Source organism: Gymnoscopelus microlampas (genome assembly GCF_963454915.1).
Source record: "Gymnoscopelus microlampas genome assembly, chromosome: 10".
In the NCBI taxonomy this organism is placed as follows: domain Eukaryota; kingdom Metazoa; phylum Chordata; class Actinopteri; order Myctophiformes; family Myctophidae; genus Gymnoscopelus; species Gymnoscopelus microlampas.
Window position 1 is genome coordinate 44,502,847 of NC_139947.1, and position 27,326 is coordinate 44,530,172.

Consider the following 27,326-nt stretch of genomic DNA (forward strand, 5'->3'; position numbering starts at 1 on the left):
GCCTACAGCCCGGGTGACTGTTTACCATAGCGCAGTGGTTCTCACACTTTTAAATTTCAAGGTCTCCCCTTAACTCTGACAGTGTACAAAAGGAACCAAATGGACCCTAACTGGTCCATTTGGTTCCATGTGTACACTGTCAGAGTTACAGACGTGTAAGGGCCAATTTAAACCCCCCTAAAGGAACCCAGAGAGAGTCCCTGGAATCCACTTTAAAGAGAACCACTGCCATAGCGTCTACCCAGTCATCCAGACAGTAGATGGCGCCCAAACTGTATTTTTGGTGATATTACGTCATAAATGTGCGACCAACGTTTGCTTCTCAATAAAAAAAAATAACAGAGACAAGTGTTCTGTTTGCCTAAACTATAAAAGCACTGCTTTCTATGGGTAAGACATGTTTATAATTTATCTTTAAAACCGACGGGCATTGTTCTCAATGAGAGGGGGGTTTTAATATCGAAAGGGATCTAATCAGTCTAGCATTATATAGAGTTATCATGTAACTGGTAGAGATTGCAGAGCTAACAGAATGTAACGTTTTTATATGGTGCTTGTCAAACTGTAACAATGTAACTTGTCAACATGCTCTATTGAGAAATCTCTGGTTAATCTGATGGAACTTCTCTACAGAATAGTTCTAGATGTTCGCAGAATGTGGATGTACCGTACGTATCTAACAGGTGATGGAAAGTCTTCCAATGTTAAGAGTTTTCTCTGGAAAGTAATGAGTAGACACTGACAAGTATAATATAACCATACTAATGAATACATTTTGTTCCTACTTTGTACATATAGTGTTTTATATTTGTTGATGATATAGAATCTATATCATCAACAAATAGATTATAGACCAATTATTTGTTTACCAACAGTGAGACTGGACGCACGTGATTGTTTCATGCAATCAATTCCCAACATAGTGTTTCGGGGTGTTTCAGTACATTCAACCTCCTCTTGTGTGTTGGCTAATGACAGGTCGATTTTTAAAGAAGGGTACCCCTGGAGAAAATGTATGTGCCCTGATCTAAAATGCCATGACCCTCCCTTTGACTAAAAAAATAAAATCAATGACCCTCCCCAAGTGATTTAAAAAAAAAGACTAACCCTCCCCGCCTATTGGAGTTATATACGATATATTGTCCAACGATATAGCCTATCGTGGTATTAAAATGTGACGATAGGTATTGTCAATATGTCATACTGTATCGTAATATTTTTTAAATTATTTTTCTTTAATTTTTTTTTTTTTGCCGGTGAAAGTTATAGGAGTTCTATGGTGTATGATATGAAATGTAAAGCTTATCATAATCACAGTAATTATGAATCATGTCTTCCATCATATTCAAGATATTTTGGAGAGAATGAAACAGACTCCAGTCACTTTCAGTTTAAAGCACTGCAGAGGGGAGGTGTTAATTGTGTGTCAGCTGATGCTCGTTAACGCTCGTTAATGTGACATGCGTCAAAGCAGTTATGCCTCTGCACTCTCAAATAGGCCTACAGTACATCTAATCTAAGATTGTTTACATGGTATTATACTGTATCTGGTATTATAGATTTTTTTTTAGCTGTTGTAAATTACTAGTCTGCACTTGGTCCAGATGACAAAAATATGAGGTTTGTGGAATTTATAGTTATGCAGTGTTATATTATATTATATTTGTTATATTCGTGCCTATCTGTCCTCTGAAACAATGGGTTTATAGTTAGTGAGAACTATTGAAATTAGTGTTATCTTGACACCCCTAACCCTCCCCATCAAATACAACAACATTTAAAACTGATAATATGTCCGATGTTTTGCTTTCCACATTGATTAGAACATTACTGTAGTCAGTCTTGCTAAATGCACAGTGTAGTGTCTGTAGTGGTAGCAGAATGGACAGTGTTCTAAACGTACATGTGGGAAACCCATTGAATCCCATAATTATCAACTACAGTGACTACACTGTTGCCTACATCATGTTTTCAACTGGTGGTCCGTGGATGTATTGCATGTGGTCCCTGACCATGCATTTAGTAATGTAGGAAAGTGAAGATTTGTATTATATTTTATTTTATCGATGGTGGATACTGTTAATGTGCATGACAACAGAAAGGAACTTCAACTCAAGGATGACTTTAAGGGAGGTTTTAGTACATCAAGGTAAATACAGGCTTTTATTTGAGCCTGTATTTAGTTACAGGCTCAAATAAAGCCTGTCTCAGGTTGCATTGATGCGTTAAGACGCATCAATGTTGTCAGTTACTTGGAAGTCGGATGTCAAGAACTTCCACAGAAATGGGAGTTAGAATTTCAAGGGAAACTGTACACACAGTCTATAGTGTTCCATTGCAATGACTTCCTTCCTGTTTCACTTCCACAGTTTGACTGAAACAGGCCAGGGCCTGCAGTAGCAGCAGCGGGAATGAGGATCCGGTTGCAGGGCCCCGGCCACGCTGCTGGCCTCCTGTCTGAGCTTAACCGCTGCCGGCAGTCCCGAATGTACTGCGATGTGTTCCTGCAGGTGGGGAACCGCTCTTTTTCAGCTCACCGTGCTGTCCTGGCCTGCGCTGGAGCGTATTTCCGTAGCCTCTTTGCCCGGGCCCAGTCTTCTTCCACTACTGCCTTCTCCTTGGAATTCATTTCCCCGACCAGCTTTGAGAAGGTGCTGACGTTCATCTACACGGGGGAGATTCTGACCGACCTGATAGATGTAGGGGTGCTGTATGAGCTAGCTGAGCGGCTGGGCGTCAGTGAGCTGGTGAGGGCCTGCCATGCCACGTTCCCTGACATGCAGGCCTCAGTGACGACAAACTGTAAAACAAATGGCGCCGGAGACCTGGGACTGGACTCTAACATGGCCACTGATGCTGCCGCTGCGGTTTCCGTGTGTTCGTCCGCGGCCTCTTGCTCTTCCCTGTCATCGTCGGCTGGTCCCTCCGCTGCCCCGACCCCGGCCGCCGCACCCTCCCCTCTCCTCCAGCATAGGACACCCAGAGATCTTGAGGCGAACCACACCTCTGCCTCTCTGTCGCTGCACCTCAAGACGGAAGACGTCCAGTCTCACATGGGCTACGGGCAGATGGCAGCGGAGAGTCAGCTGACTGGAGAACACAGTCTTTTGACCAAAAGCCAGCCTCACAGAGTCCTGCCTCCAGGCCCTGTGCTTCCCCAGCTGAAGACTGAGGTGGGGGAGGGGGAACATGAGGCTGGCGACAGGGGGATCGGCGGAGATGGTGATGGACGGATGGCTATTTGCGAGGGCATGACCACCTCTCTGCCTCAGAACGTCCCTGTGCCCTCTGACTCCTGCTCCTTTCCTGATCCTTCAGCTCAGCATGGGCCGGAGGTCTGCACCCCGGCAGCATCCTTGGGAGACCCGCTGGGCGGCTTGCAGGTCGGGGCGGCAGAGGGTGGGACGGCGGAGGGGGGCGTGGCAGAGGGAGGGGCGGCGGATGTGACCCAGGACGACGGGCTCATGTTTGGGGAGGTAGAGGCGGGCCGGAATGATGAGGAGAGAGACCCCCTGCAGGGAAGCAGGGCGATTGAGGGCACTGAAGAGGATGAGCAGTGGGGTCAGCTGGCAGGCGAGATCATTGAGCTGAGCGATGACGAGAACTACATGGAAGAGGACGAGGAGGAGGACGACGAAGATGACCTTGTTTGTGTGGAGAACGGAAGCGGCACCAACTCCGGCGGCCAGGTAATGTTTTTGAGATTATAAGCCATAGGTCACTGTCAATAAAAGTGCTCGCTATTGGTTTTTAATCAAATCAGGCTGCTATTTGCAGGTTACAATGTGCTTCATGCTCTGCTGTCCCAGTGTGTATTTTGACAAATGTAGAACCGCTTGATAGAAATGACAGTGTGATCACATACGCTACATACTTGTTCTAGGTGACGGGGAGTGCGTGGTCGTGTAAAGCCTGCGCGGCGTCTCTCCCGGCCGACCCGGCCGCTCTTAGCGCACACGCAGAAAGCCACCTGACGGAGACTGGCCTTTGCCGGGTGTGCGGTGCTTCGTTTTCGGACCACGCTGCCGGCATCAGCCATGCCCTGCTGCACGTCGGTGTGCAACTCTTCTCCTGTGACATGTGTCAACTCCAGTTCTGCAGTCAAAACAAACTACTTCGCCATCGCCGTCATGCAGCTGCAGGCTACACACTGCCACAGGGGGCACTCACTGGTGCCAGCCAGAGCCTGGGACCCGAGCTGCAGTGCGCAGTGTGCAGCAAAACCCTCACCAAGGACCTCCAGGTCAGTGAGTTTTGTCTCCCTACAGCTTTAGGCGAGACCTCTGTTAATTTGTAATAATTGCAGTCGTTTGTCCATAATTTGTTTAATAAAATGTTATGGGAAAAGTACCTACCATTTTTATGTCTTTCCTTCGTAATGAACTTACATATGGGATAACATCGCCCCCTAGCAATGCACAGAGCACAATACATGGACTCCCAGTGCAATCTTATTGGATAGGGTCCTGTGACGCAAATCCAGTTTACCGGATGGGGTATAAAAAACCCCGCGTCTAGGCCTCGAAATCCAGCTGATCCCAAAGCAAGGGCACTTGTGTCCACCACGGGCATTTCGAGTTTAAGTTTGTGTTTTAATAACACTCCCGTGTTTTCTACATTATTTTCTTTTCCTGTCCTCTCCGTTTTCCTAAAAAAACAAAGTCTGTACCAGTTGCGTGTACTGTACAATATGCTCATCTTTTGCGTTCATGTGCCTCACTTTCTCCCCAGGCGGTGAGAGACCACCTACTGAGCCATGTGTGCGCCCAGTCCCTGAGTTGTGGTGTGTGCCACCTTCCCCAGCTCACCCTGTGTTCACTTCTGTGGCACACCCTCACCCACCTCTCCTTGGCTGTCTACTCCTGCCCACATTGTGCCCACAGCTTCCTAGAGCGCTCCCAACTCGACAGGCACATGGCCCTGCACGCTGAGGAGGCGGCGGCGAAGGAGAGAGAGCAGGGTTTCAAAACCGGAGCAGATGCCCGGGGCGCAGGTGAAGCGGAAGAGATGCATTGCTTCCTGTGCCCACAGACTTTCCGCTCCTCGTCTGCCTTTCAGTACCACCTCAGCCTACACACCACAGAGTCCATAGGGAACGGCTTGGGGGGCCAGGGGTGGTTGGGAAAGCGGAGAGCTGACCAGATTCTGGAAGGCTCCCCCTCATCGTCGTCTCCGCGGGAGGCTGGAAGCCTTGTGAAAATGACCAACCTGGGTTTTGGCCTGGGGATGGGTTTTGGTCTGTCTGATAAACTCTTACAAGGGCCAGTAGGGGGCTTCCCCGCGGGGCTCCTGACCAACGGCAGCGGCGGCTTGGATGGGGCGGCATGTGCGCGGGGGAAGTGGTACCGCTGCCGCTACTGTGGCAAGCGCTTCGCCCACTCCGGCGAGTTCACCTACCACCTCCGCATCCACACCGGCGAGAAGCCGTACCAGTGCAAGGTCTGCCTGCGCTTCTTCCGGGGCCGATCCACCATGATCTGCCACTTGAAGACGCATGCTGGGGCACTCATGTACCGCTGCACAGTGTGTGGCCTCTACTTCTCCACGCTGAAGATGGTGTCGTCGCACATGGAGGTCCACAAGGACCACCTGCCTCCAGACTTCAACATCGAGCAGACCTTCATGTACAATGACCACTCTAAAGAACCCCTACCCCCCATGGACACCTGATCAGCTGTGGCTGCTTCCTGACCTATAATACTGTAGCTGTGTGTGCGTGCGTGTGCGCGTGCGTGCGTGCCTTTCTTTGTCTGACTCCTCCACAGTTAGGGTTGGGATCCGTTAGTATTTTAACCTTAACGATTCCCTCTTAACTGATCCTACTTATACCTCACTGGTTCTTAAAGTGAAGTACAGGGACCCTCTGGGTTACTTGAGGGGGTTCCAAATGGACCCTTAAATGTCTGTAACTCTGAGAGTATACAAATTTGTACACATTTGTACACTGTCAGAGTTATGGTGGTTCTTGAAATTAAAACATTTGAGAACCCCTTGTATTGTAATGGTATAGCAGACGTGAAGTCCAGATACCAGCTCTGACAGTGTGATAAACCGGTTCTGGAAACGATTCCAACATTGAGGAACCGATTCCTCCGATTCCGGATTCCAACCCTATCCACAGTTCCTGGTTGTTGAATTGTAGACATTTATGAATTTAGCGTGTTTTTCTATGTAGGGTTCTGTTTATGGAGCCTACCTGTTTGAGTAGTCCCTCTAAAGCCACATACACGCAGTGGCCACTTGGTGGCAGTGTATCTTTTGTTACGTGTTCTGAGAAGAGGACTGTTGACTGTCATTCAGTACATTGCTGCATTATTCACAAGTTTAATGAAGATGTAAAGGAAGTAGTACCTCACTGTTGCATATACAGTAATTGTTTTCTAATTTGCAGTTGGTATGATTAACCATATTGCATAATTGTTTTACATACCCTATTTGTATGCGTATTGAGTATTATATTGTCTAAGCGGCACGATACTATCCATTTTGTTTTAGATAAGAAAGGAAACTGGGGCCTTATAAGTTAAGTAGATAACATGTAATCTTCCTTTCTTCCTGCATGTAGTGTTTTGTTTTTTGTCTTTCAATTATGCTATTCGTGCACTATATTCACTAGATGTATCCTCCCCCCACATGCTGTCTTTTTGTATTCATGTTGTGCTGTAGAAATATGGTACTGAAGTGCCCATCCGCAACTTCACACCTGTGATATATATTTTGTCATATTTTGTTTACCTCATATCTGTATCTAATTATGATGTAATTATTTATTATATTTATGCCTTTTTATTCTTTTAACCAGTTGATTTTTAAAGGGTTTTAAAGTAAGAACTATGAAGGTTGCCTTTTTAACAAATACATTGTTTCTAGTTCTAGAATAAACAAGTAAAAAAAAAAGCGCTGCTTGTACATGGTCTGTTCTAGTGTCCAATGTTGCAAAAACGAATTAATCAGAATTTCATTGGTGAATTTGCAGAGTTCCGCAGCACTGGCTTCCAGAGGTTTGACCTCTAAGCTCAGGTGTGTACAGAAACGTGAAATCTTTTCCCCTTTCTCGCTCTTCTTATCACCAAGTCCACATTGTTAGTAGTGGAAAGAAACTCACCCTGGGCGGCTGAAATGTAAGTCCTAGGATCAGCTTAGACTTCCTCATAAACCAACAAGAAGCGAGATAGTGAACTGCAACTACAGCAAATTAAGTTACTTATATTTTCCAGTTAAAATGAATAGCAGTATTGTGATTTTCTTTATTGCATGATACAGGCAAGTACTGTATGTGTTGAACTGCAGCATTCAGAACCAGATGTACTGTAATGATGTAAGCTAAATTGTATCTAAGTTGTATCTGTTTAGTTATTATGTACATAACTAAACATACAACTTAGCCTACATCATAAGAGCACATTATCTGGTTCTGAATGCAGCAGTGCAACACATATACTTGCCTGTATCATGCAATAAAATACCCCAATATTGCTATTCATTTTAACTAGTATTTTTTTTTTAATTAACATTTCCACATTTTCAAATGGCTAAATAGTTAAAATGATAGTAGTCTTATCTTGCATTGTCTATATACAGTAGAGTCCTGCTTTATTAGAATTTATCCAATGTCTGAGTGACTGGTACTCATTTCACTTAGCCTCCGCTGCTTCCCGGCCTCTTTTTCTCCTGTGTCAGCTGCGTTAGGCTGGGACCCTGGTCCTATATGAACTCCAGCCACCTGTATCACCACGGTATTGATCAGGTTGTTGCGAAAGCTCTTACTGAGGAAGTTGTAGAGAATGGGGTTGGCGATGCAGTGGAAGAGGGACAGGCACTGCATCATGCTGTATGAGAAGTAGAGCACTTCCAGAATATTACAGCTGAAAGGTTGTTCGTAAGGATTTAGGAAATCTTAAATCGCAGAGAGGAAATTGTTCCACACTCTGGTTCAAAGTGTTTCAATGTTTTCTGGGGTTAATCTGATTATGTTTTGATGTTACATAAGAAAAGTGCAACACAAAAGACATACTGGGCTATGAAAATGTGATGTTCCCAGAATATGTTCTGAGTGGCTTATAATAACAGTGCAGTTAGAGAAGGCATTTAGAACACTCTTTTGCAGAATGTGCGAATCTATGCATTGTTTGGGGCTGAGTTGATGCTTCAAATTCATAATTCTGAATTGCTCTGTCACTCGGTTCAGTACAATTCCTTTTTGATCTCCAACAATCCAGATAAATATCCATCAAGGTTGAATACGTGGATGAAAGAGGTTGCAAAGCACACAATGATGCTAAGAGGACAGTAGCGTAATGGAAGGCACAATTAAGATCTAGGATCCTAGAAAAGTTAAAGCACATCAATTTAATATGAGGCATCAAATGTATCATATTACCTTGATATGTTGGTGTGTCTACTGGAGAGGATGAATGATGAACTCTGCTGTCCTGGGCAAACAGGCAGCCTGTAGTTTCTCCGCTCCCATCTCACTCACTCACTCACTCACTCACTCACTCACTCACTCACTCACTCACTCACTCACTCACTCACACACACACACACACACACACACACACACACACACACACACACACACACACACACACACACACACACACACACACACACACACACACACACACACACACACACACACACACACACACACACACACACACACACACACACACACACACACACACACACAAAAGATCTAACAGGACATCCTCAGTGGCTTGGGGGATTGGTACAGAGCAGCAGGAAAGCCCACACAACTAAAGGTCTAGGTTTTGGGGCTTTGAGGATCTAGTAGTGAATTACAATCTGTAACATAACACAGTATTTTCCCTTATTGTATTTTCACAGAATACTCATGCAAGTACTTGACATAATAAAACACCCTGCTGATCATTGCCTCTGGAATACATTTCCCCACAACACCATTCCTACTTGTCAAGGTGACTCATTTCAATGACATACTTACATACAGTGCCAAGAGATGTGTAGAATTGATTATATTTACTCAACAATGGCTAATTTCCTCAAATGAATTTCCTCTTAAGACCAACAACAAATTGTGATTTTGTTGTATGTGGGGTTGGCACAGAGCAGACGATTATGAAAACAGCCACCACAAAGCATAGGACAATACCAGGTAGGCCCCCCTCTTCTATACAGCAGTGGTGAGGCAGAGTGTAGATAAGATAGGAAGCCTAGCTTGGCATGGCCAAACTAAAACACTGCCATAGCAAATGATTTCTCTCTGGCAGATTTGTCTGATTTACAGGCTAGGAAGCCTGTAGCACATCAAGTCTGCCTAAGCAGGGGCTTTAACCTACGCACACCTCCCTACACATGGATAGTTGACTTCTAGTCCCACTCTAAGACACAATTTCCAGCATTCATTTCAGGTGTCGAACATTGCAGAGTTCCACAAAAATCCTCCGAATGACTATTTTTGTTATGTTTGGTTAACAAACAGTGAAATAAACGGCTTAGTTAACACAGCCCTTCAGTTTACTGTTTATAACTGAACATATAACAAAAATATGGGGGAAAGTGGGAATTTTTTTCCATTTTTCACCTAACTTTTGGGCAGACAAATGCAACAGTTAACAGCGAGAAAGCCGTCTGTTGATTTTGGTGCGGTCTAGCCACATGCTGTCAGTAAGGTCATGACACAGGTCACTGTGACAGGGACAGAATGCAGGAACATTTGTCTTGGCTGCGGTTCACATCAGCTACAGATTAATGGGATATGTCCTGTTTCATACGCAGTGTTCCCCCACAATCAATGCCACTTTCCTCATCCATCCTGCTTGACTTCCATTGTTTAAGGGCAGTTAACTCTCACTTTTCCTATAGCAGCAGGAAGGAATAGTCAGCAGAATTACAAATTCTGGGAAAGTTTAAACAAGACCAGTCCCTGATCCCCACCATGTTCTGTGTAAATTGGAGTTTTTCGTTGCCACTGTCGCAAAATTGCTTGCTCAGCGTGGGACTGTCGGGTCTCTTCTCTACATGTAAAGTGTCTTGAGACAACTTGTTGTGATTTGACACTTTAATAAAATTGAATTGAGTGAACATCATCTAGTATTGGATCAGCACAATAGCCAACTAGTAAAACATTTTACATTTTTCATCAGCACATCTAGCCTAATGAGTGAGTCTCATCGAGTATTGTGTCAGCACAAGCAATCAGTCATCACCAAATATTAAGCAACTATGAGCAAATACCACTTTATTACAGAAACAATAACAATTCTTGTACCAGGAATTCTGCTACTAGCCACAAGGAAGGCTATGAGTGTAATTGATGCATGCCAGGATTGGGCCTCACAAGCAGCAGCATTAACTTTTCATAAGAGACAGGAAAAAAGGGTGTTTAAAAATGTGTTGCATTAAACATTCTCTAACGCATCTAGATTATGTTATGAATGGACTATTAAGGGGGTCATTCTAACTGTCATTCTATTAACCTTCTAGGCACTAAAACATCTAGGAATTGGAAAAATAGGGGGCACAAGTTTTTTCAGCACAAATAACATGGGTCCTATTAGGCAGCATACATCTACTGGAGGCTGCACTGAAAATGATAAAAGGTTTAGGTAGGAAAGCAGTTTAGGTGCAAAGTTCAGGAGGCTCTCACAGCCTCATAGAGTTCAATCATAATATCTGGAGGAATTATGTCAGTAACTCTAAGCAAATTACAGACTTATTATGAATGCTTTCAGAATATGCCATTCAGCGACTTCAAGTCTGTGATATACTGTACTATATATTTGGTGTCTTACCTATATTATTTATCATATTCATGCTTTTTTTTACATACATGTAATTTCCGTAACCATTTCATTTTAAATTTGTTTTTAAAGTAAGAACTATGAACATTGGACTTATCTTGTTTCTACTTCAAACAAGTAAAAACAAACTGCTTGTATATCTGTTCTAGTGTCCCATGCTGCAAAAACCCATGCATCATCAGAATTACAGTGGGGAATTTGCAGTATTCCGCATGGTATTCCACACTTCTCACTTTCAGAGATGTGTGATCTTTGACCTCTCGAATGCCAGGTCTCTTCCTCCTATTGTGCCATCTGTGGACTGAAAATTGAACTCTTTTCCCTGTTCTTGCTCTTCTTATCACCAAGTCCACATTGTTAGAAGTGGAAAGAAACTCACCCTGTTGGGCTGAAATGGAAGTCACAGGATTAGCATGACTTCCTCACAAAGCAATACGCAAGATAGTGAACTGCAACTACAGCAAATTATGTTACTTGGATAACAACATATTGCATGATACAGGCTGTATGTGTTGCACAGCAGCATTCAGAATCTGATAATGTAATAATGTAAGCTAAGGTTTATCCGTTTATTGATCACGTAGTAAAAAATAATGATCCATCCATTTCCATTAAATTTCCACCTTTTCAAACAGCAAAATAGTTAAAAGAACCGGTCTTATCTTGCATTGGCCAGACAGCATATGTTTACATTCCTGCTTTGCTACTACAGTATAATTCATTTCCGCTATAAGATCCTGAACATTGCTATGAGTTCCTGTGGGAATGAAAAATTCTTCAAACATTTCCTCCACTGTTTGAAACTGATCTGTTAAATGAAAAGAAAAACAGGACGTGTATTATGATTGGAAGGTGTTTGATGAGTCCATCATTCTTACATAACAGCATAATGTGTTTTTGAAAGAAGACCAATGTCAGATTACCACTGAATAGCCACTGAATTTCCACTGGTCTTTATCAGTTAAAGAAAGTCTTGAAAGTTGAAACTGTTTTTGTGTAGAAGCCCATTCTACCATCAAATCACCATCTTTCTTACGATCCAACGTCTGAGTGACTGGTGCTCATGTCACTTAGCCTCCGCTGCTTCCTGGCCTCTTTTCCCCCTGTGTCAGCTGCGTTAGGCTGGGAGCCTGGTCCCATCTGAGCCTCAGCTGCCTCTCTGGGTATGTAGTTCACCACAGTATTGACCAGGTTGTTGCGAAAGCTCTTGCTGAGGAAGTTGTAGAGAATTGGGTTGGCGATGCAGTGGAAGAGGGACAGGCACTGCACCACGCTATATGAGAAGTAGAGCACCTCCAGGGTATTACAACTGAAGGCAAAAGGGTTTATGTCATCTATGATTATCAGGCTCATCACCAGGTGGTACGGCAGCCAGCACACCACAAACACCAGCGAGTAAAGGTGCACAAGCCATACTTCCCGCCGGCCCTGCACATCCGGAGCTGTGCGAACCGCGCGTGCTATGAGGACATTGCAGGTGATGATGACGGCTGCGGGGCCCAGGAACTGAAACACCAGGCAGAAGAAAAAGACCACGACGAACCACTCTGTGTAATTGTGCTCTGGCATCATGTAACAGCCCGGCTCGTCCCATTCCAGGAGGTCCACGTGAACATTCTCCAACAACGCCAGGAGGAAGGACAGCAGCCACAGGCCTCCGCAGAGAAACCAGCGGCGCCGGCCCACCACAGGGAAGCAGGTTGGAGACGAAGGCCTGGTCAGGGACAAGTAACGCTCCAGGGTCATGAGGGCCAGGAAGAAGGAGCTGCTGTAGAAGTTGACCACGTAAATGAGGTTGGTGACCTTGCAGAGGAAGCGTCCCCACAGCCACACCTTGTCCACGGTCATCTCCATCATAAAGAAGGGCAAGATCATGATCACCATGAGGTCTGACAGGCTCACATTGATAATGCAGAACAGGACCCCGTTGGCAGAGTGGCGCCGGCGCCAGTTGACCCAGACGACCACAGCGTTCTCCAAAAGGCCCACTGTGAAGAAGAACAGGTAGAGGAGGAAGAGTGCAATGCGCCGGGCGTCCGCGTTGAGGTGGAGTGTACACTCGTAGACAAACCATGGCGTGCCGTTGTAGAAGGCCAACGAGTGGTTGATGTGTTCTTCGATCGACATGGTCTGGGGTTAAAAGCAGAGAAATTGTTTCAGACTCTGGCTCAAACCGTTTCAATGTTTTTTTGGGCAGCACAAAAAGGAGGATCTAGGCAGACATGCTGTGATATGAAAATATGATGTTTCCAGAATATTTTAAGTGGCTTATAATAGTGCACATAAAGGCAGAGAAGGCATTTAGAACTCTAGAGAATATGCTGAGACGAAAAGATCTACAGTATGTCTTGTTTGGAACTGAGTCGATGCTTCAAATGTATAACTTAAGTCTGAATTGCTCTCTGTTACTGGGTTCAGTACCATTCCCTTTTTAATCTCTATCAATAATCTACAGTAGATAAATATCAATCAATGCAAGTTTCTAAAGAGGTTGCAGAGCACACAATGATTCTAAAAGGATAGTAATGTAATACACAATCCAGTACCAGGACTGAAATTAAGTTCACATTCCACAAATGTGTCACATAGTAATATTCAAAAAGTTATCAAAGTAGTTATAAGTTAAACCACATCAACTGAATATGAGGCATCAAATTGATCATATTACCTCCATTTGTTGGTGTGTCTACTGGAGAGGATGAATGAAGAAGAGGGAGGGTTCCCTCTTAAGGCCTAATTGACTCGGAGTGAGCAGCTTGGCGTCAGTATCAGCACAAGACAACTCTACCAACTCGGCTGTCCTGGACTATCTGGGCAATCAGGCAGCCTGAAGTTTCTTCCCTCCCATCTCTCATTAACACATGTGCACACAAACACACACACACACACACACACGCACAGTCGCACAGACACACACACTTATGAGATCTAACAGGACATCCTCAGTGGCTTGGGGGAGTGGTACAGAGCAGCAGGAAAGCCCACACGACTAAAGTTCTAGGTTTTGGGGCCTTGAGGATCTATTGAATTACAATCTGTACAATTTCCTTGTTGTATTTTCTCCCAATACTCATGCAAGGACTTTGAATAGACAATAGACAAAACTCTTCAAATAAAGCCACATTTTCCATTCTGCTGCTCATTGCTTCTGGAATGCCTTTCCCCATGCACCATTCCTACCTATCCACCATTCCTACCTATACAGGTGCCTTACATTTCAGTTACATACTTTTTCATCCTACAGTGCCAAGAGATCTGTAGAACTGACTCATTCTATTTACACAGTGGTTGCAAATTTCCTCAATGAATTTCCGCTAAAGGACTTGTGTTTAGTTGCATGTGTGGTTGGCACACAGTGGACAACATTATGAAAACAGCCACCACATAACATAGGACAATACCAGGAAGCCCCCTCTTCTGCAGAGCAATAATGAGTGACAGGCAGAGTGTAGATGAGGTAGGAAGCCTGTGGCACATCAAACTTCTCTAAGGAAGCAGGGCCTTTAACCTACGCACACATTCACATCGATAGCGGACTTCAACACCCACTCGTTGGTTAACACGTTCAAAGGCCCTTACTTGGTATTCCATTACATTTAAATGACTGAGATTTGCATCACCTTCAACTACAAAATGTGACTGTACAACAGTTAACAGAAAAACAAAAAGCTGTGTGTTGCTTCTGTGCAGTCTATCAATGAGGCTAAAGTCACTGCCATAGGGAAAGAATGCAGCAGCATTTGTTGACCATGATACAACAGCTGCAGATTAATAGGATCTGTAGTACGTTTTGGTTTACAGTGTTCTTACTGCCTCTATGAATTGTCAGCACGCCTGATTTCTATTTAGTTGCATGTGGGGGTAGTGCAGCGAAATTAGCTGATTTTGTAGATTGGCTTTTTAGGTGCGCGACCAGCATGCAAAGAAGTATAACTCAGGCTTTAGTAGCATACAGAAAACCTCCACCCCATACCCCGCTCCTCGTCCATCCTGTTCGGTTCCCATTGTTTCTAAGGGCAGTCAATTCTTGCTTTTCCTATAGCAGCAGGAAGGAAGAGTCAGCAGAATTACAAATTCTGGGAATGTTTGAAACAGAACCAGTCCCTTAGCCCCACCATGTTCTGTGGAAATGATAATTGCGTCAGTACAGCAGCCAATGAACTAATACAATGAATCATTATTGCATCAGCACAAATAAGTAAAACTCATCATATCCGCCAGGCCAGAACACTTAACCCCTTACTACCCCCCCCCCCCCCCCCCCCCTCTAACTACTCACCCCTGAGCGCTCATCAAAACCATCTGGGCTGCCATCAGCCTCAGAAGCTCCACTCAAAGGGATGCATTATCTTTCTGGGCAATAAATAGTCTGGGAATTCAAAAGATGGGGGGCACACGTTTCTTCAGCTCCAAAAACATGGCTTCTGACTCCGAGTTACAGTATACATCTACAACACCACACACACACACACACACACACACACACCAGCTACTAGCACAAACTATTCTCTTTGCAATCTCTATGCGTTTATCTACTTGCATTAAATTTCAACTAGACCATACCCGGTGAAGGGCGCAGGCGAAAGTATTTGCAAAGTTGGGGTTAATGCACGTCCTGTCACGCGGTTTCTCCCCCGCGCGCGCCCCGTCAGTAAGTATTTTTACTGTTTTTCTCAACTTTTAGGTATTTTTAGTGTTTTTATCAATCTTTAAGTATTTGTACTTTGTTTTTCAACTTTTAAGTATTTTTACTCATTTTCAGTACTTTTAAGTTATCAGGGATCGAAAGTGAGTGTGTACTGTGTAGTGCAGTGGTTCTCCAACGTTTTTATGTCAAGGACCCCCAAATTGACACTTGTTAGCCCGCGGACCCCCATTTGATAGATATGCCAGGGACCCCTCCCCTCCCCCCCCCCCCACCCACAGCACGGAGAATGGCGTAGGCATGTTACTCGCCCGCCCCGGGTCCCGTGGCAAACTTATTTATTCAGGCTATGTAGTCAGCCTGTGGCCATGTTTCCCATTCAACCCGAAAAAAAACCCTACGTCCGCTGCCAGTACTGCTCCCGGTTTGGCTCCAATGGGAAACATGGCCACAGGCTGACTAAATAAGCGATTTAAACGGGTAGTTTCGCTGGCGACCTAAAATATTATGCAGCCGACCAAACCTTAAACATCCGTGCGGTTTAGAATCTACCATTAGTTTTGGGATACGATGTATACAAAAGGGTAAACAGCGGAGCCTTGGCGGACGTTCACCCGATCCTGGAAGAGAACGACATAGAACCGTTCTTTATGGAGCTAATGTGCATCGTGTGTGGGGGAAAAAATCTGGAGTGTTTACTTTTTCCACAGTAGAGAGTGGGCGGGGTCTATGGTGTAGCGTCGGCGTCGGTGTTGCCATGTCCGCCGATTGTAAGCGCTTTAGGGCCAATGTTGGTGTTATAGGGTTCGTTTGGTTTGGCCTCGTTTTCATAGACCTCGCTGCTTGTTTCTCTCGCGAAACCTGGCAACGACGCATGCGCAGTTTGATCAAGAGTCCACCCAACCACCACCACCGTGAGGTTACTAGAATTATAGGAGGATAGGAGGATGTGTAAAGGGTCCTTTCATCTTTTACTGAGAACAATGGTGATTAGTGGCCTCTCCTCTACCTCCCACACAGTCAAACAAACACCTTACAAGAAATAAGACAAACACTTTTTCAGAAAATCTTTGTAAAATATATTTGGTCCAAAAGCTGACTTGCAAAAATACAAGATGTGCAATCACAAGTTAACGAGGCATCATACAGAGTACATCTATTGTGCCTTTTCCAGTGTATTGGAATGCTCCAGTCACATACTCAGTCACTTCTTTTAAGGCTAACTGCATAAAGCTGCTGTAATGTAGTGTTATTTTCTATCAATTAGAACATACTTAAGCTATCACTATGGAGTCTTCTCAAATATCATCACAATACAGTGAAAATAGATAAATCTATTACTACTTAGGATTGTATTCTGTCTCCTATAATGTTTTACAATGATTCATGTAGGTTATTCGGATGCACAAAATACTACAGGAGTCCAAATAAACAAATGGAGTGTTCAGAATAATACAGTCTGGCCTTATGTTTAGAAAGTGCTTTGATCTCAATGTACAGATCAAATCCCCTTTATTCACATTGTCCATTTAACCAAAAAGTCTAAACTGGTTACTGGTCTGTGAATGACTGGCAGTCTTGCTCAACTGAGCTAAACCCAGTCAGTCTATATATGAAAATGGGCATTTTGTTATGACCAATGTCAGAACTCTTTTGATAAAGTAAATAAAACTTTGACCCCACACGTTTGGCACTCCAGACCCGCAAAGCAAACAAACATATTCTTTCGCAAACAATTGAATCTTATTTCTCGCGTTACACCTGGAACATAATTTTGCAAAAGAAACATGACTAATTCATCGTTAAGCTTAGCTCATAGCTATGAAACCGGAACAATATCACTGAATTAATTCCAAAAGTAATTAAGTCTGATTCAGGTCCGATTACTTTGATGAACACAGATCAGCAGCTGTCTGCGTCATAGTACCCTTTTGTTCCAAAAAGTCAGTTGGTTAGAGTGCTTATTATCAATATGAAATTCACCATACACATCTTAAAAATAAATATATGCCTCAAAAGTAGTACATCATATTACATATTACAATGGAAGTAGTCTCATCTCAGATCACCAAATTCATTATAAATGATCTGCATGTGCATACTTTCTCTATGTTTTTGGTCAATGGCCAAATAGAACATCACAAAACAACAAAGGAAGAGCAAGACGGACAACCTCTGAAATCTCAGTTGGAAGTCGTGCTGATCGATGGCAGTTGTAGTTTTAGCGTAAAGTAGCGTGCCGCTATGCAAAGATGTTTGAGATGAATTCACGAAATCTTTTGGCATACTGTTCAGGGTGGACTGTAGAGATCTCAGCACCAGCCTGGGAAAGACACCAAGGAAAGAGCAGACACACAATGAGCAATAGATTGAACATTGACAGCATCAATTTCATCATGAAAGCAAAACATCAAAGGCTCACCTTTCCAGCGGTGGAAGAAGTATTAAGATCTCTGACTAATCTCTGACTTGGGATCCAGCGGTTCCCAAAGCAAATCTCACGGGAGCGGGCAATTTTTAGATTAAAGCGGTTCACTTTAAGTCTCGTCACAATAGACGGATTTCCGCGCGACGTCATCACAGAGCAGAATGCGCAATCTGCGCATGCCCGGGTGAAAGGCGCGTTCGAAAATACAGCCCTGAGCGGCAGTGAGCGCACTGGCCAATACAAACTAATAGGCGAGTGTGCTCCGGTGCGTAATTTCCAAACGCACCCATAGGCTTCCCCCTCCTCTGCGCGGTCATATTCCTCTCATGTTTACTAACAGGAAACCCGTCTATAGGTCTGAAATACACCCAGTGAAAGGTTGACAAATGTAGGTGGGACCAACAAGGGGTGGGTGAAATAATAGTCCTCTATTGGCTTATTGTTTATTTAACACGGCATAACATAGACAATGATTGTTCAAACAAATCTATGTTCCAACAATAATAACTTTGTCATCGTCCACCATTGGATTTGGCAAATTACCGAATTTGTGCATTCTTGTTGAGTTCAATTAACACTAAGGATCTTCCTATGAGGTACAGATGAACATTTGGACCGCCATCCATTCACCTTCATCCTTCCTGTCCTGTTACTCACCCCGTGTTTGACAGTTTTAGCTGCGTGTGCAGCTTTCTTCTTGGTATCATACTGAGTAAGGACGTCAATCAGACCCATGAAGTACACCTCCCTCTGAGGAGCTCCTGACAATGACATCAAAGACAAAACATATGGGTAACAGAGTTCATGCAAACTGCACACTGGAAAACCTCTTGTATTATTCACTAACTATGAACATCCTTATCTGCCTGAGTAATGATACTGCAGCTCAGTGCTCTGGACCACTGGCACTGCTGCTTTTCCCTCCTACTAGGTCCAACTAGTCCCTGAACGCTAGAATTAAAAGTTCACCTGGTGAATGCAATTAACATCTTGGTAGGATGGAAAACCTGGATGGAAAACCTGCAGTACCCTGGGTTCAGAGGATCAAGCTGTCGTGTTTGCAATGCTGTAAGCTAAATTCATTTGCTAAAGTTTAGCTTCTGGTGAACCCTAAAGGCTCAGTTATATTTGATTGAAAGGCTGTGTCAAACTAAAAACAACATACAAAAATGTGTTTTAGTTGAAAATAACTAACTATAATTTCTTGGCCTAAACCAAGTACACACCTGGGGCACTCCGAATGGCATACACATCCACGTAGGGGTCAAACTCCCCGGGTCCAAGTGCTTTGCAGGAGGACATGTAACCGGCGATGCCCTCAGGAGAGGTGCCATAGGAGCCCACCGTAGGGGCTGCCGTTAGGCCGTTCTCTGGCTCCAGGTCCTCCTCATTGGAGGGCTCATCACCTTCCTCCTCCTCCCGCTCAGCCCGGCCTAAGTCGTGGAGGCCCAGGAGAAGGCTGTAGTCCATGATCTTCAACTTCGATAGGAACTGATAAGAAGAAATGGGTACCAGCCTACTTTATTTATCCCATTGAGGCAACTTATTAAAGAGAAAATGACCATATGGACATGACACACACACAAATAAAAAATAATTCAACATTTAAAAATCTATTTAACGTTTACTTGCCAGTTAATTAGAAGGGGGAAATGTGATGGTGACTACAAAACATTCTAAAGAAATGTCATCTCATGTCAAAATGGCAACACAGAAGAAGTGCTGCAGTAAAGACATGGCTTAAGTTGATGCTGCCGCTATGTGGCCGAAGTTTGCAACAACAGCGGAATGTTCCATTCAGCATGTGCAAAGAGGTCACCCACCTCCACATCTCTGTTGAGCTTCTCCATGAATTTATCTTTCTGCTCCTCTGTTACATACACCTTCTGCATGTTGTTCCTAAAGTCCTTGTCCTTGTAGGTAGGAAGATCTTTTACCTGAGGTATAGATTTAGCAGATATGGCATAAGGAAGATAGTTAAATGCTAAATGCAAATACAGTGGCATGAAAAGAAAAGAAAAACATTCAAGACATATGTTTACCCTTTCTTTGTCACTCGCTTCACGAGACACCAGAGAGCCCTGCAAAAACAATTTTGTTTAAATATTCAGACTTGTAGGTTCTGCCCACATACAATATGAAATACTTTGATGACTGTTACCACATACAATGTTGTCTTTGTGTGCTATGCTATAACCGATAGGTGATGAATATGGATTTCCGTTTGATCCCTCACATTGCAGTAACAAGTTTGAGGGCAGTAATCATGCAACTTCCTCCTACGTTTTCTGAATGACTAATGACACTTTGTGTTTCTTCCTCACCTTCAGGTCATACTTCCTGTGCACCACTAATCTGTGGCTGAACATGTTCCTCATGACAATCAGATAGGTCTCCTCACTGTCCACACTGACCCGGTACATACCCAGGAACTGTGGCAGCAGGGTGCTGCCATGACACTTCACAATGTGCTGCAAAGAAAATGGTCAATCAATCAATGCTGTACTCACCACATCAATCTCTGTGCGGTGTGCACTGTAATTGTCATTATTGAGAAAATGTAATATGTGCCTATTATAATTAATATATGTAGAGGTATTACAACATTCAAATGTCTCTTCCTCTTTCATTTGAAGTTGAATGAGAAAAACTGAAGAGCACATATGCAGACAGGAACCAATTAATGACTGTCTATCCAGGTTAGGCATTTAGCCCTGTTGAAGATTTGCTATAGCAATCTATTAAAAGAGACACTCACTTCAGGCTGACCTCGTTCAGTATACCATGGAACGCTCTGGCCAGAATGCTAATAGAAGATGCAACGCTTCATGGGAAGGAACAATGCTTTACACTTTATTTTAACTCCCATTGCGTATGGTTTACATTTGTGTTCTGCGTGTGACAAAGTGACACTCTGCACATGTATGCATGTAAGGTGGTTGTGTTAATAAGGCCCTCAGGATATGGCAGATGCAACAGCCATCGCATATTCATTATGATGTGAATAAATAATGCAAAGATGTGCCTAGTTTGGGCCTGACGAAGCTCCTGATATTTAGACTAATACTTTTTCAATGATCAATGAAATAAATGATCATTGATCAATGAAATAAAACTGGTTGACAATATAATTATCATCAAAAAATATTGCAACTTCAATACTGATAGGTAGTCCTGTCACAATTATCACATAATCACCTGATTGCAATTATTTGAGCTTATTACAATTCATTTGATTATCATCTAAATCGTTTGCTGTTGAAAATTGTTCATGAAGTTTCACAAAGTTCAGTATTTATTTAGAATGTATTAGTGCTGGATATTGTCAGTCATTTTCTTTGTATATTTCAGTAATAGGCTGTATATATTTAAGTTATTTGTCATATCTGCCCTGTGCAATTTGTTTACAAGCCTAAAAGGCAAACAAATGTTCCAATGTTAATGTCAAAACACAATTAAATAATTCATCGCAATAATTTGTTTGACAATTAATCATCAGTTGAAATGATCATGACAGCCCTACTGATGTAAACCAAGGCCTTTGAGAGTGAATAGGATTAATATTTCAGAACGGTATCCAAGAAATAGTCCATTGCAATGAATAAATATGAATGCAAAATAAAAAATGCTACCCCCCCCCCCCCCCCCCCAAGCATCTGTACAAACCCCAGAAGCTTTGATAACAATGTACTCATTCAGCACCAAGCGAGTTGACAATCCTTCTTCAACAGAGCTACCATTTTCTCATCCCACTCTCAGTTTTATGCAGGCCATCATACCATAGGCCACACATTCCAATCAGAGTTCAAGGCGACCGAAAATCTACTTCTTGGGGATGTTTGTCTGAAGCAAGACTCAGTTCTTTGGGTCACCACAAGTACAGTACATGCAATACAGACTAGGTTGCAGGTTTGGTGGATTAAGAGCACATATACCAAACAGACAGGCTTAGTTGAGAGATAACAATAATAGAATTAAGATAATTCAGAAAATAAAGTAAAGCTATTTCAGTTCACTCTTTTCTTTTGCACACATTCGAGACCATCAAAAAGGCATCATTTGAGATTTGCATGAACCTTGATAAGGAAATTTGAATAATTCTGTCACATTTGTTTGTTTTTTCCACTGCATCTACACAACTACTAATGCTGTACTAACAGAGAACTACCGTGGCTATAACACAGTGTAAACCCATTACGATACAATGCTATACTTTCAGTTTAGAGGTTGAAACTAAAATATTCTTGTGATATTTGTGTGTTCCACTCACCTCACTAAAAATATTGCTTCCCTCAGCATATGTTCAAATTAGACCTATACAGCGACAGTTCTCGATCCTGTGTCTTTGTAAAACGGTTCAAACAAATGTCACAGAAGTATTTTGGAAGCACAACACTACATGGACAAGGATGGAAGAGGAAATTATGTGGCTTCAACATACAACAGGATATGTTTAATAATAGCCTGGTTTCCCAAAGAGTCAGACAGGGATTGCCTTTTGCCAAGGCCACCTTGTTATCCCCATTTCCTAAAAACCCTTCAATGATTCTTTTTACAGCTTTGTGACAATTGACACGGTAACTATTTTTTCGTTTGGTTAAGATTTCAAATACGGTAGTGCTGTAAAAAATACCATGGTATGAAGATTGAGTATTGCTTGATCATGGATATCCCCACTTGTCTAAGCTGCAAATCTCAAATTAAAATGTAGGCCATGAAAAAACACCAGCTCCCAGCTCTTACCTGATGGTACTCAGACAAGATGCTATGCATGTCTGCGACATCTTCACTGGAGATCTGCTTGACAACCAGCGTGCGGTCATAGGAGTTGAAGAGCAGTCCTTCTCCCTGTACGTCTGTACTCCTTAAAGGGGGGCTGCGGGTCAACGACACCTAAGGTAAGAGACAAGTCCAAGAACACACAGGTTAGAGTTGGGATCCTTCAAAGTCAGAATTGCTATGTGAATGTGTGAAAAATAAAAACAATAACAAATCCACTGCAGAGGCTGTGCACCATCTGTACAATGAACCAATTGAGATTTGACAATTCATGTTCAGCTGCTTTTACTCTGCAGTTGATTGAGTGAGACTTAAGAATTTCACACGCAAACACTAGCACTATCCCTCTCCTTTCAATGAAGTTGCCAGAAAATGGCACACCCTAAATTACAATGCATGCAGGTTCTATGTTCCCCGCTTCCCTAACCCTAAACCTAACCTAAGTGGGGAACATAGAACCCAGGGAACATAGGGATGACCCCGATAATCGTGTCTTTAAGATGGACCGGTCAATCTCGAGAGGCTATTTGTAATCTGAAAATCCAGACAAAAACATCCATTCACATTGCAATCACACTCAGGTTTGCTGGTTTGAATGTGAACCTCAGTGAATCATATCAGGGGAGTGTTGCAGCGGTAGTTTGAATGTGAACCCCAGTGAATCATATCACGATCTGTTGAAGAACGAATTAACACAAGAATGGCCGAGGCAGCAAATCAATTGTCTAATTGTGTTTAACACTTGGTTACTACTTTTCAACCACAGCTATAATGAGACTAGTCCGGAACACAGCATTGAGAATGAAGACGCCTTGAGACAGAAGACATACAATGATCACGCAGAATAGAAGATAATTATTTTTTCTTTATGTCAAATTGAAAATCTGTCAAAGCAGCAACCACTTTCTGACAAACCACAAATCATTTAACATGTTTTCTAGCTGACAGTGAACTGATTTTTTTTTTGTTAAAAAATAAACAGAAGCATTATTCAAAATAGCATCCTATAGTAAAAAATGGTGGTGGTTTTGTCAGGTGATAATAGATCTCACCAGCCATATAAAACATCTAAGTAAGTAGATCTCGTGCACAAAAACGTCACCCAACCCTTCCCTAGAAGATACCACTTCTCGCCATTACAACCAAGGGATGCCAACATAATGTAATCTGGAATTCCTCCAACAAAGATATAATTGCATTTAACTTAGGGTGGCCAGACGTCCCGGTTTGGCCTGCGTGTCCCGACTCCCAACAAATATCTTTAAAACACTAATATGTCCCGGTTTTCAACATTCACAAAAAATGGTCTCGGTTTTTGACAGAATTAAAATAACTAGACCATACCCGGTGAAGGGCGCAGACGAAAGTCGTTGCAAACGTGGGGTTAATGCACGTCCTGTCGCGCGGTTTCTCCCCCGCGCGCGTCCCGTCGTGGCACCCCCCCCCCCCCCCCCGGTCGCTCCCGTCGCGGCAAGAGCCATATGAAATCCGTTTTATTTTTTTCCCAAATTATGTTTTTTCCATTTTAATATTTCTGAATTCTGTATTTTGCTTTTTATGCTCATTTTTACCATAAAAAAAGTGTCTGGTAAGTGGAAATGAATAAATGTTCAAGATATAACAGTCCATACATGTCTCTGAAAGAAATGTACACAATTGCAAATCTTTAATATTTGCAAATTATATGCAAACATAGAACAGTGTTGGTGGTATAGGGTTCGTTTGGTTTGGCCTCGTTTTCATAGACCCCGTTGCTTGTTTCTCTCGCGAAACCTGGCAACACGACGCATGCGCAGTTTGATCGGAGACCCAGGACTCCATCCACCCACCCACCGTCAGGTTACTAGAATTATAGTAGGATAATAGTTGTTTTCAGTGGTTGTGTAGACGTTTATCATGTTCTGTTCATGTAAACATGCTCACCTAATAAATCAGAAAACATCAACAAATGCATTGCGTGTCTGAATTTAATGCTGAGGCTGATGTTTGTCAATCAATCATTGCCTGTATGCGACACCTAAGGTGTGTATACGTGTTGCGCGTGCTCGGCGAATACACGCATTGATTTAAGGGTCCCGGTTTGAGGGGCTGAATATATGGTCACCCTAATTTGACTGTGCATAATTTACACACCTGATAGTCCAGATCCTCAATTCCAAAACGCTCCCTTAGATTGCGGAACACCAGAGGACAATATTCTTTGAACTTAAAATGTCCAGGAAGGTTCTCTCTGTAAAAAGGGAAAGGGTGGAGACAGTTGTGAGATGGTGGTTGCATTTTGTTGTCGCATCGGCACACAGGCATGCACACAAGCAGGTTTATGTTTCCTCATTCACAAATATGAACGCACATTTTAAGTTTCAGGGTGTACAAATGAGAGGATTCTTTGCATTAGTGCTCTCAGGTGTGGCTTTCCCAAAAGTCTAGCACAGGTAATCTAAATTTAAGCTGCTTTTCCTCTAGGGATACCCAGTTAAAGTCTGCATAGCTTACTACACATCCAATGCAAACTGCAACAATCAAGGCTTAATGTTTGAGACATACTTGTTGAAGAGGTGATTGTTGACTTTGATCTTGGTGTTGGCTTTGAAGTCGTCAGGCAGTAACATGACAGGAACGGGAACCTGGTTGAGGTCATTGATCTGTAGAAAGGAAATGACAGTGAGTCATAACGTGTGGCATCATTAGCTTTGTTTGCATTTATGTGTCCATGGTTGCATTTTGTACAAACATAACGCTATTCACATCAGTCCCCATCTCTGTCTGTCATGGGTCTTCTTGTGTACACAATAACGTTATCCTTCGTCGTACGGCATTGTCGCATGCTGAACATATATCTTGTGAGCTTGTAGATCTGCCATTTTCGGATTTAAGTCGTTAGTCTGGGCGAAACTGAATTTAGAACACACGCGCATGGTGGCTAAAGCCAGCATTAGCATTTAGCTCGCAACTAGCTCTGGTCCATAGCGTTAGAAGGAGTTCTCCTTAACGCGATGTTACTTTCGAGCCGTTGCCCGCACACCCCCGGCAGCGCAGGCTGCGCAGCCTCTCCTCTGTAGTAAAAAATAAAGAATGCACTTTCGCTAATCACCAAAACAAATACGGTTTTAAGATGTTGAAAGCCTACTTTTCTTAGTGGGAACACCCGTATCCCCCCACCTCACGTCTAAAATACAACTTTTGGTCAGAAAAGAAAATATTTCACCGGATGGGAAAAAATGTTTTAGTTACTCCACTGCGCCCTCTACAGATCTGGTCAATGGATTTTTTCTATTGACAACATTTTTCCTTCCGTTGAAATATTTTCTTTTCAGGCCAAAAGGTGTATTTTAGACGTGAGGTGGGGGGCTCCGGGTGTTCCCACAAAGGAAAGTAGGCTTTCAATATCTTAAAACAGTCTTTGTTTTGGTGAGTAGCGAAAGTGTATTTTTTATATTTTACTAAAGACGAGAGGATGCGCAGGCTGCGCTACCGGGGTGTGTGGACAACGGCTAGAAAGTACCATAGCGTTAAGGATTACTCCTTCTAACGCAATGGACCAAAGCTAGCTCACACAACAGACAGTGCTAGCAAAGCACAGCGACTCACCGAATGATTCACGCCCCACATGAACACACTGAGGACCGGGTCGCTGGCACGGAACACTTTCACCTTCTGCTGCACGAAATGCTTCTTTTTCGTCTTCGTTTTCGGGGCCAATATCACCATTGGACTCGATACAGCCCCCGAGTTACCGAGGGACGCCATGACAACAACACACCGTCCCTTCGACGTGGGGGGAATGAAGGTGAAGCGGTGTTACTAGCTAAGAAGCTAACAAGCTAATGAACTGTCACTCTCTCTCTCCACTTCCCTGCTTTCTTCGTAGCCACTGGGCAGCCAAAGGTCAGCGGACGCGTTCCAATACGTCTCCACCCCGCCCCCCGCGGTGTCCAGCTGCTATACTTTTTGGGCAACTTTTCTAAGCCATATTCTAGAAGTGGACCGGATGAATCATCATTTGTGATTATCATTCATGCGTGCCGTGTGGAGCAAATCTGCAAACTATAAGCTCTTGTCAACCTTGCAGTAATAATAAGCCCACCTCCACCACCGCCAGTATTGCCAGACTTTGCGAGAAAAATAAGCAACCAGGTCTAATAAGCAAGAAGCACTGAGAGCCACATGAGCACTTTATTGGCTATTTGAAAATATTTTATACATTTTCAAAAAGATCTTGAAAAGAAAAATGAAATATTTGGAATATCTTTGAAAGTAAAATATTTTTTCAGATGGGGGTCTGCAGAGAAATGCATTAATTTGGGTGTCCTTGACATGATGCAAATGTTTGAGAACTGATTAAACAATGATGAAAAAAATGGAAGCAAGCCCAAATAATTACACTTGAAAAAAACGCAACCGGCAATATTTACAAGCAACTTTACTGAAAAACAAGCCCAAAGTCGCTTATAATAGGCAGACATGGCAACACTGACCACCGCCCCCTTGGTCCAGCCAACCTGTGTCGACCACGTGGGTCGAGGACAAATAGATGCGTTACTTTTGCATCAGCTGCTCTCAGATGGGTGGATACTTTGTTTCACACAACTTGATACATCACCTGATACCCATAGATACATGTGATGCCACACTCCTTGTGATAACGTGCCAACTGCTAATAAGCTTACTTCTACCGCTCAAGTCAACT

General features: G+C 43.2%; 3 protein-coding genes across 5 annotated transcripts; 1 reads left to right on the forward strand and 2 right to left on the reverse strand.

The window, feature by feature from the left end:
- Positions 1-207: 207 nt before the first annotated feature.
- On the forward strand, positions 208-6,853 carry zbtb39 (zinc finger and BTB domain containing 39). The gene is made up of 4 exons (XM_084070126.1): positions 208-390; positions 2,370-3,689; positions 3,884-4,243; positions 4,732-6,853. The coding sequence occupies exons 2-4, from the start codon at positions 2,412-2,414 to the stop codon at positions 5,668-5,670; spliced, it is 2,577 nt and encodes an 858-aa protein (XP_083926252.1). The 5' UTR covers positions 208-390; positions 2,370-2,411; the 3' UTR covers positions 5,671-6,853.
- Positions 6,854-10,218: 3,365 nt separating this feature from the next.
- Positions 10,219-13,583, reverse strand: ackr5 (atypical chemokine receptor 5). Of its 2 annotated transcripts, XR_014601629.1 has the most exons (3): positions 13,456-13,583; positions 11,711-12,917; positions 10,219-11,595 (listed from the first exon to the last, which is right to left on the reverse strand). XR_014601629.1 is itself a non-coding variant. In XM_084068873.1 (2 exons), the coding sequence occupies exons 1-2, from the start codon at positions 13,459-13,461 to the stop codon at positions 11,820-11,822; spliced, it is 1,104 nt and encodes a 367-aa protein (XP_083924999.1). In that variant the 5' UTR covers positions 13,462-13,583; the 3' UTR covers positions 10,219-11,819. The 2 variants fall into 2 exon arrangements, 1 of the variants encoding a protein (XP_083924999.1); XM_084068873.1 differs by having other exon boundaries at positions 10,219-12,917.
- A 2,904-nt stretch (positions 13,584-16,487) lies between these two features.
- Positions 16,488-26,723, reverse strand: pip4k2ca (phosphatidylinositol-5-phosphate 4-kinase, type II, gamma a). Of its 2 annotated transcripts, XM_084068860.1 has the most exons (10): positions 26,228-26,719; positions 25,184-25,281; positions 24,773-24,869; positions 22,604-22,753; positions 20,185-20,331; positions 19,903-19,941; positions 19,684-19,797; positions 19,087-19,351; positions 18,518-18,621; positions 16,488-17,755 (listed from the first exon to the last, which is right to left on the reverse strand). In XM_084068860.1, exons 1-10 carry the CDS (start codon positions 26,384-26,386, stop codon positions 17,675-17,677), a joined length of 1,254 nt encoding a protein of 417 aa, XP_083924986.1. In that variant the 5' UTR covers positions 26,387-26,719; the 3' UTR covers positions 16,488-17,674. The 2 variants fall into 2 exon arrangements, with proteins under 2 accessions (XP_083924986.1, XP_083924985.1); XM_084068859.1 differs by having other exon boundaries at positions 19,684-19,941; positions 26,228-26,723.
- Between the last annotated feature and the right edge of the window lie 603 nt (positions 26,724-27,326).

Bases quoted from the DNA above. Each gene is read 5' to 3' on its own strand.
- pip4k2ca (XM_084068859.1), bottom strand. From the start codon at position 26,386: ATGGCGTCCCTCGGTAACTCGGGGGCTGTATCGAGTCCAATGGTGATA. The intron at 20,332-22,603 runs GTAAGAGCTGGG...TTTTCTTTGCAG, and splicing joins TCTTGTCTGAGTACCATCAG to CACATTGTGAAGTGTCATGG. The intron at 19,942-20,184 runs GTGAGGAAGAAA...TTGTTTTTGCAG, and splicing joins ACAGGAAGTATGACCTGAAG to GGCTCTCTGGTGTCTCGTGA.
- zbtb39 (XM_084070126.1), top strand. From the start codon at position 2,412: ATGAGGATCCGGTTGCAGGGCCCCGGCCACGCTGCTGGCCTCCTGTCT. The intron at 3,690-3,883 runs GTAATGTTTTTG...TACTTGTTCTAG, and splicing joins GCACCAACTCCGGCGGCCAG to GTGACGGGGAGTGCGTGGTC. The intron at 4,244-4,731 runs GTCAGTGAGTTT...CTTTCTCCCCAG, and splicing joins CCCTCACCAAGGACCTCCAG to GCGGTGAGAGACCACCTACT.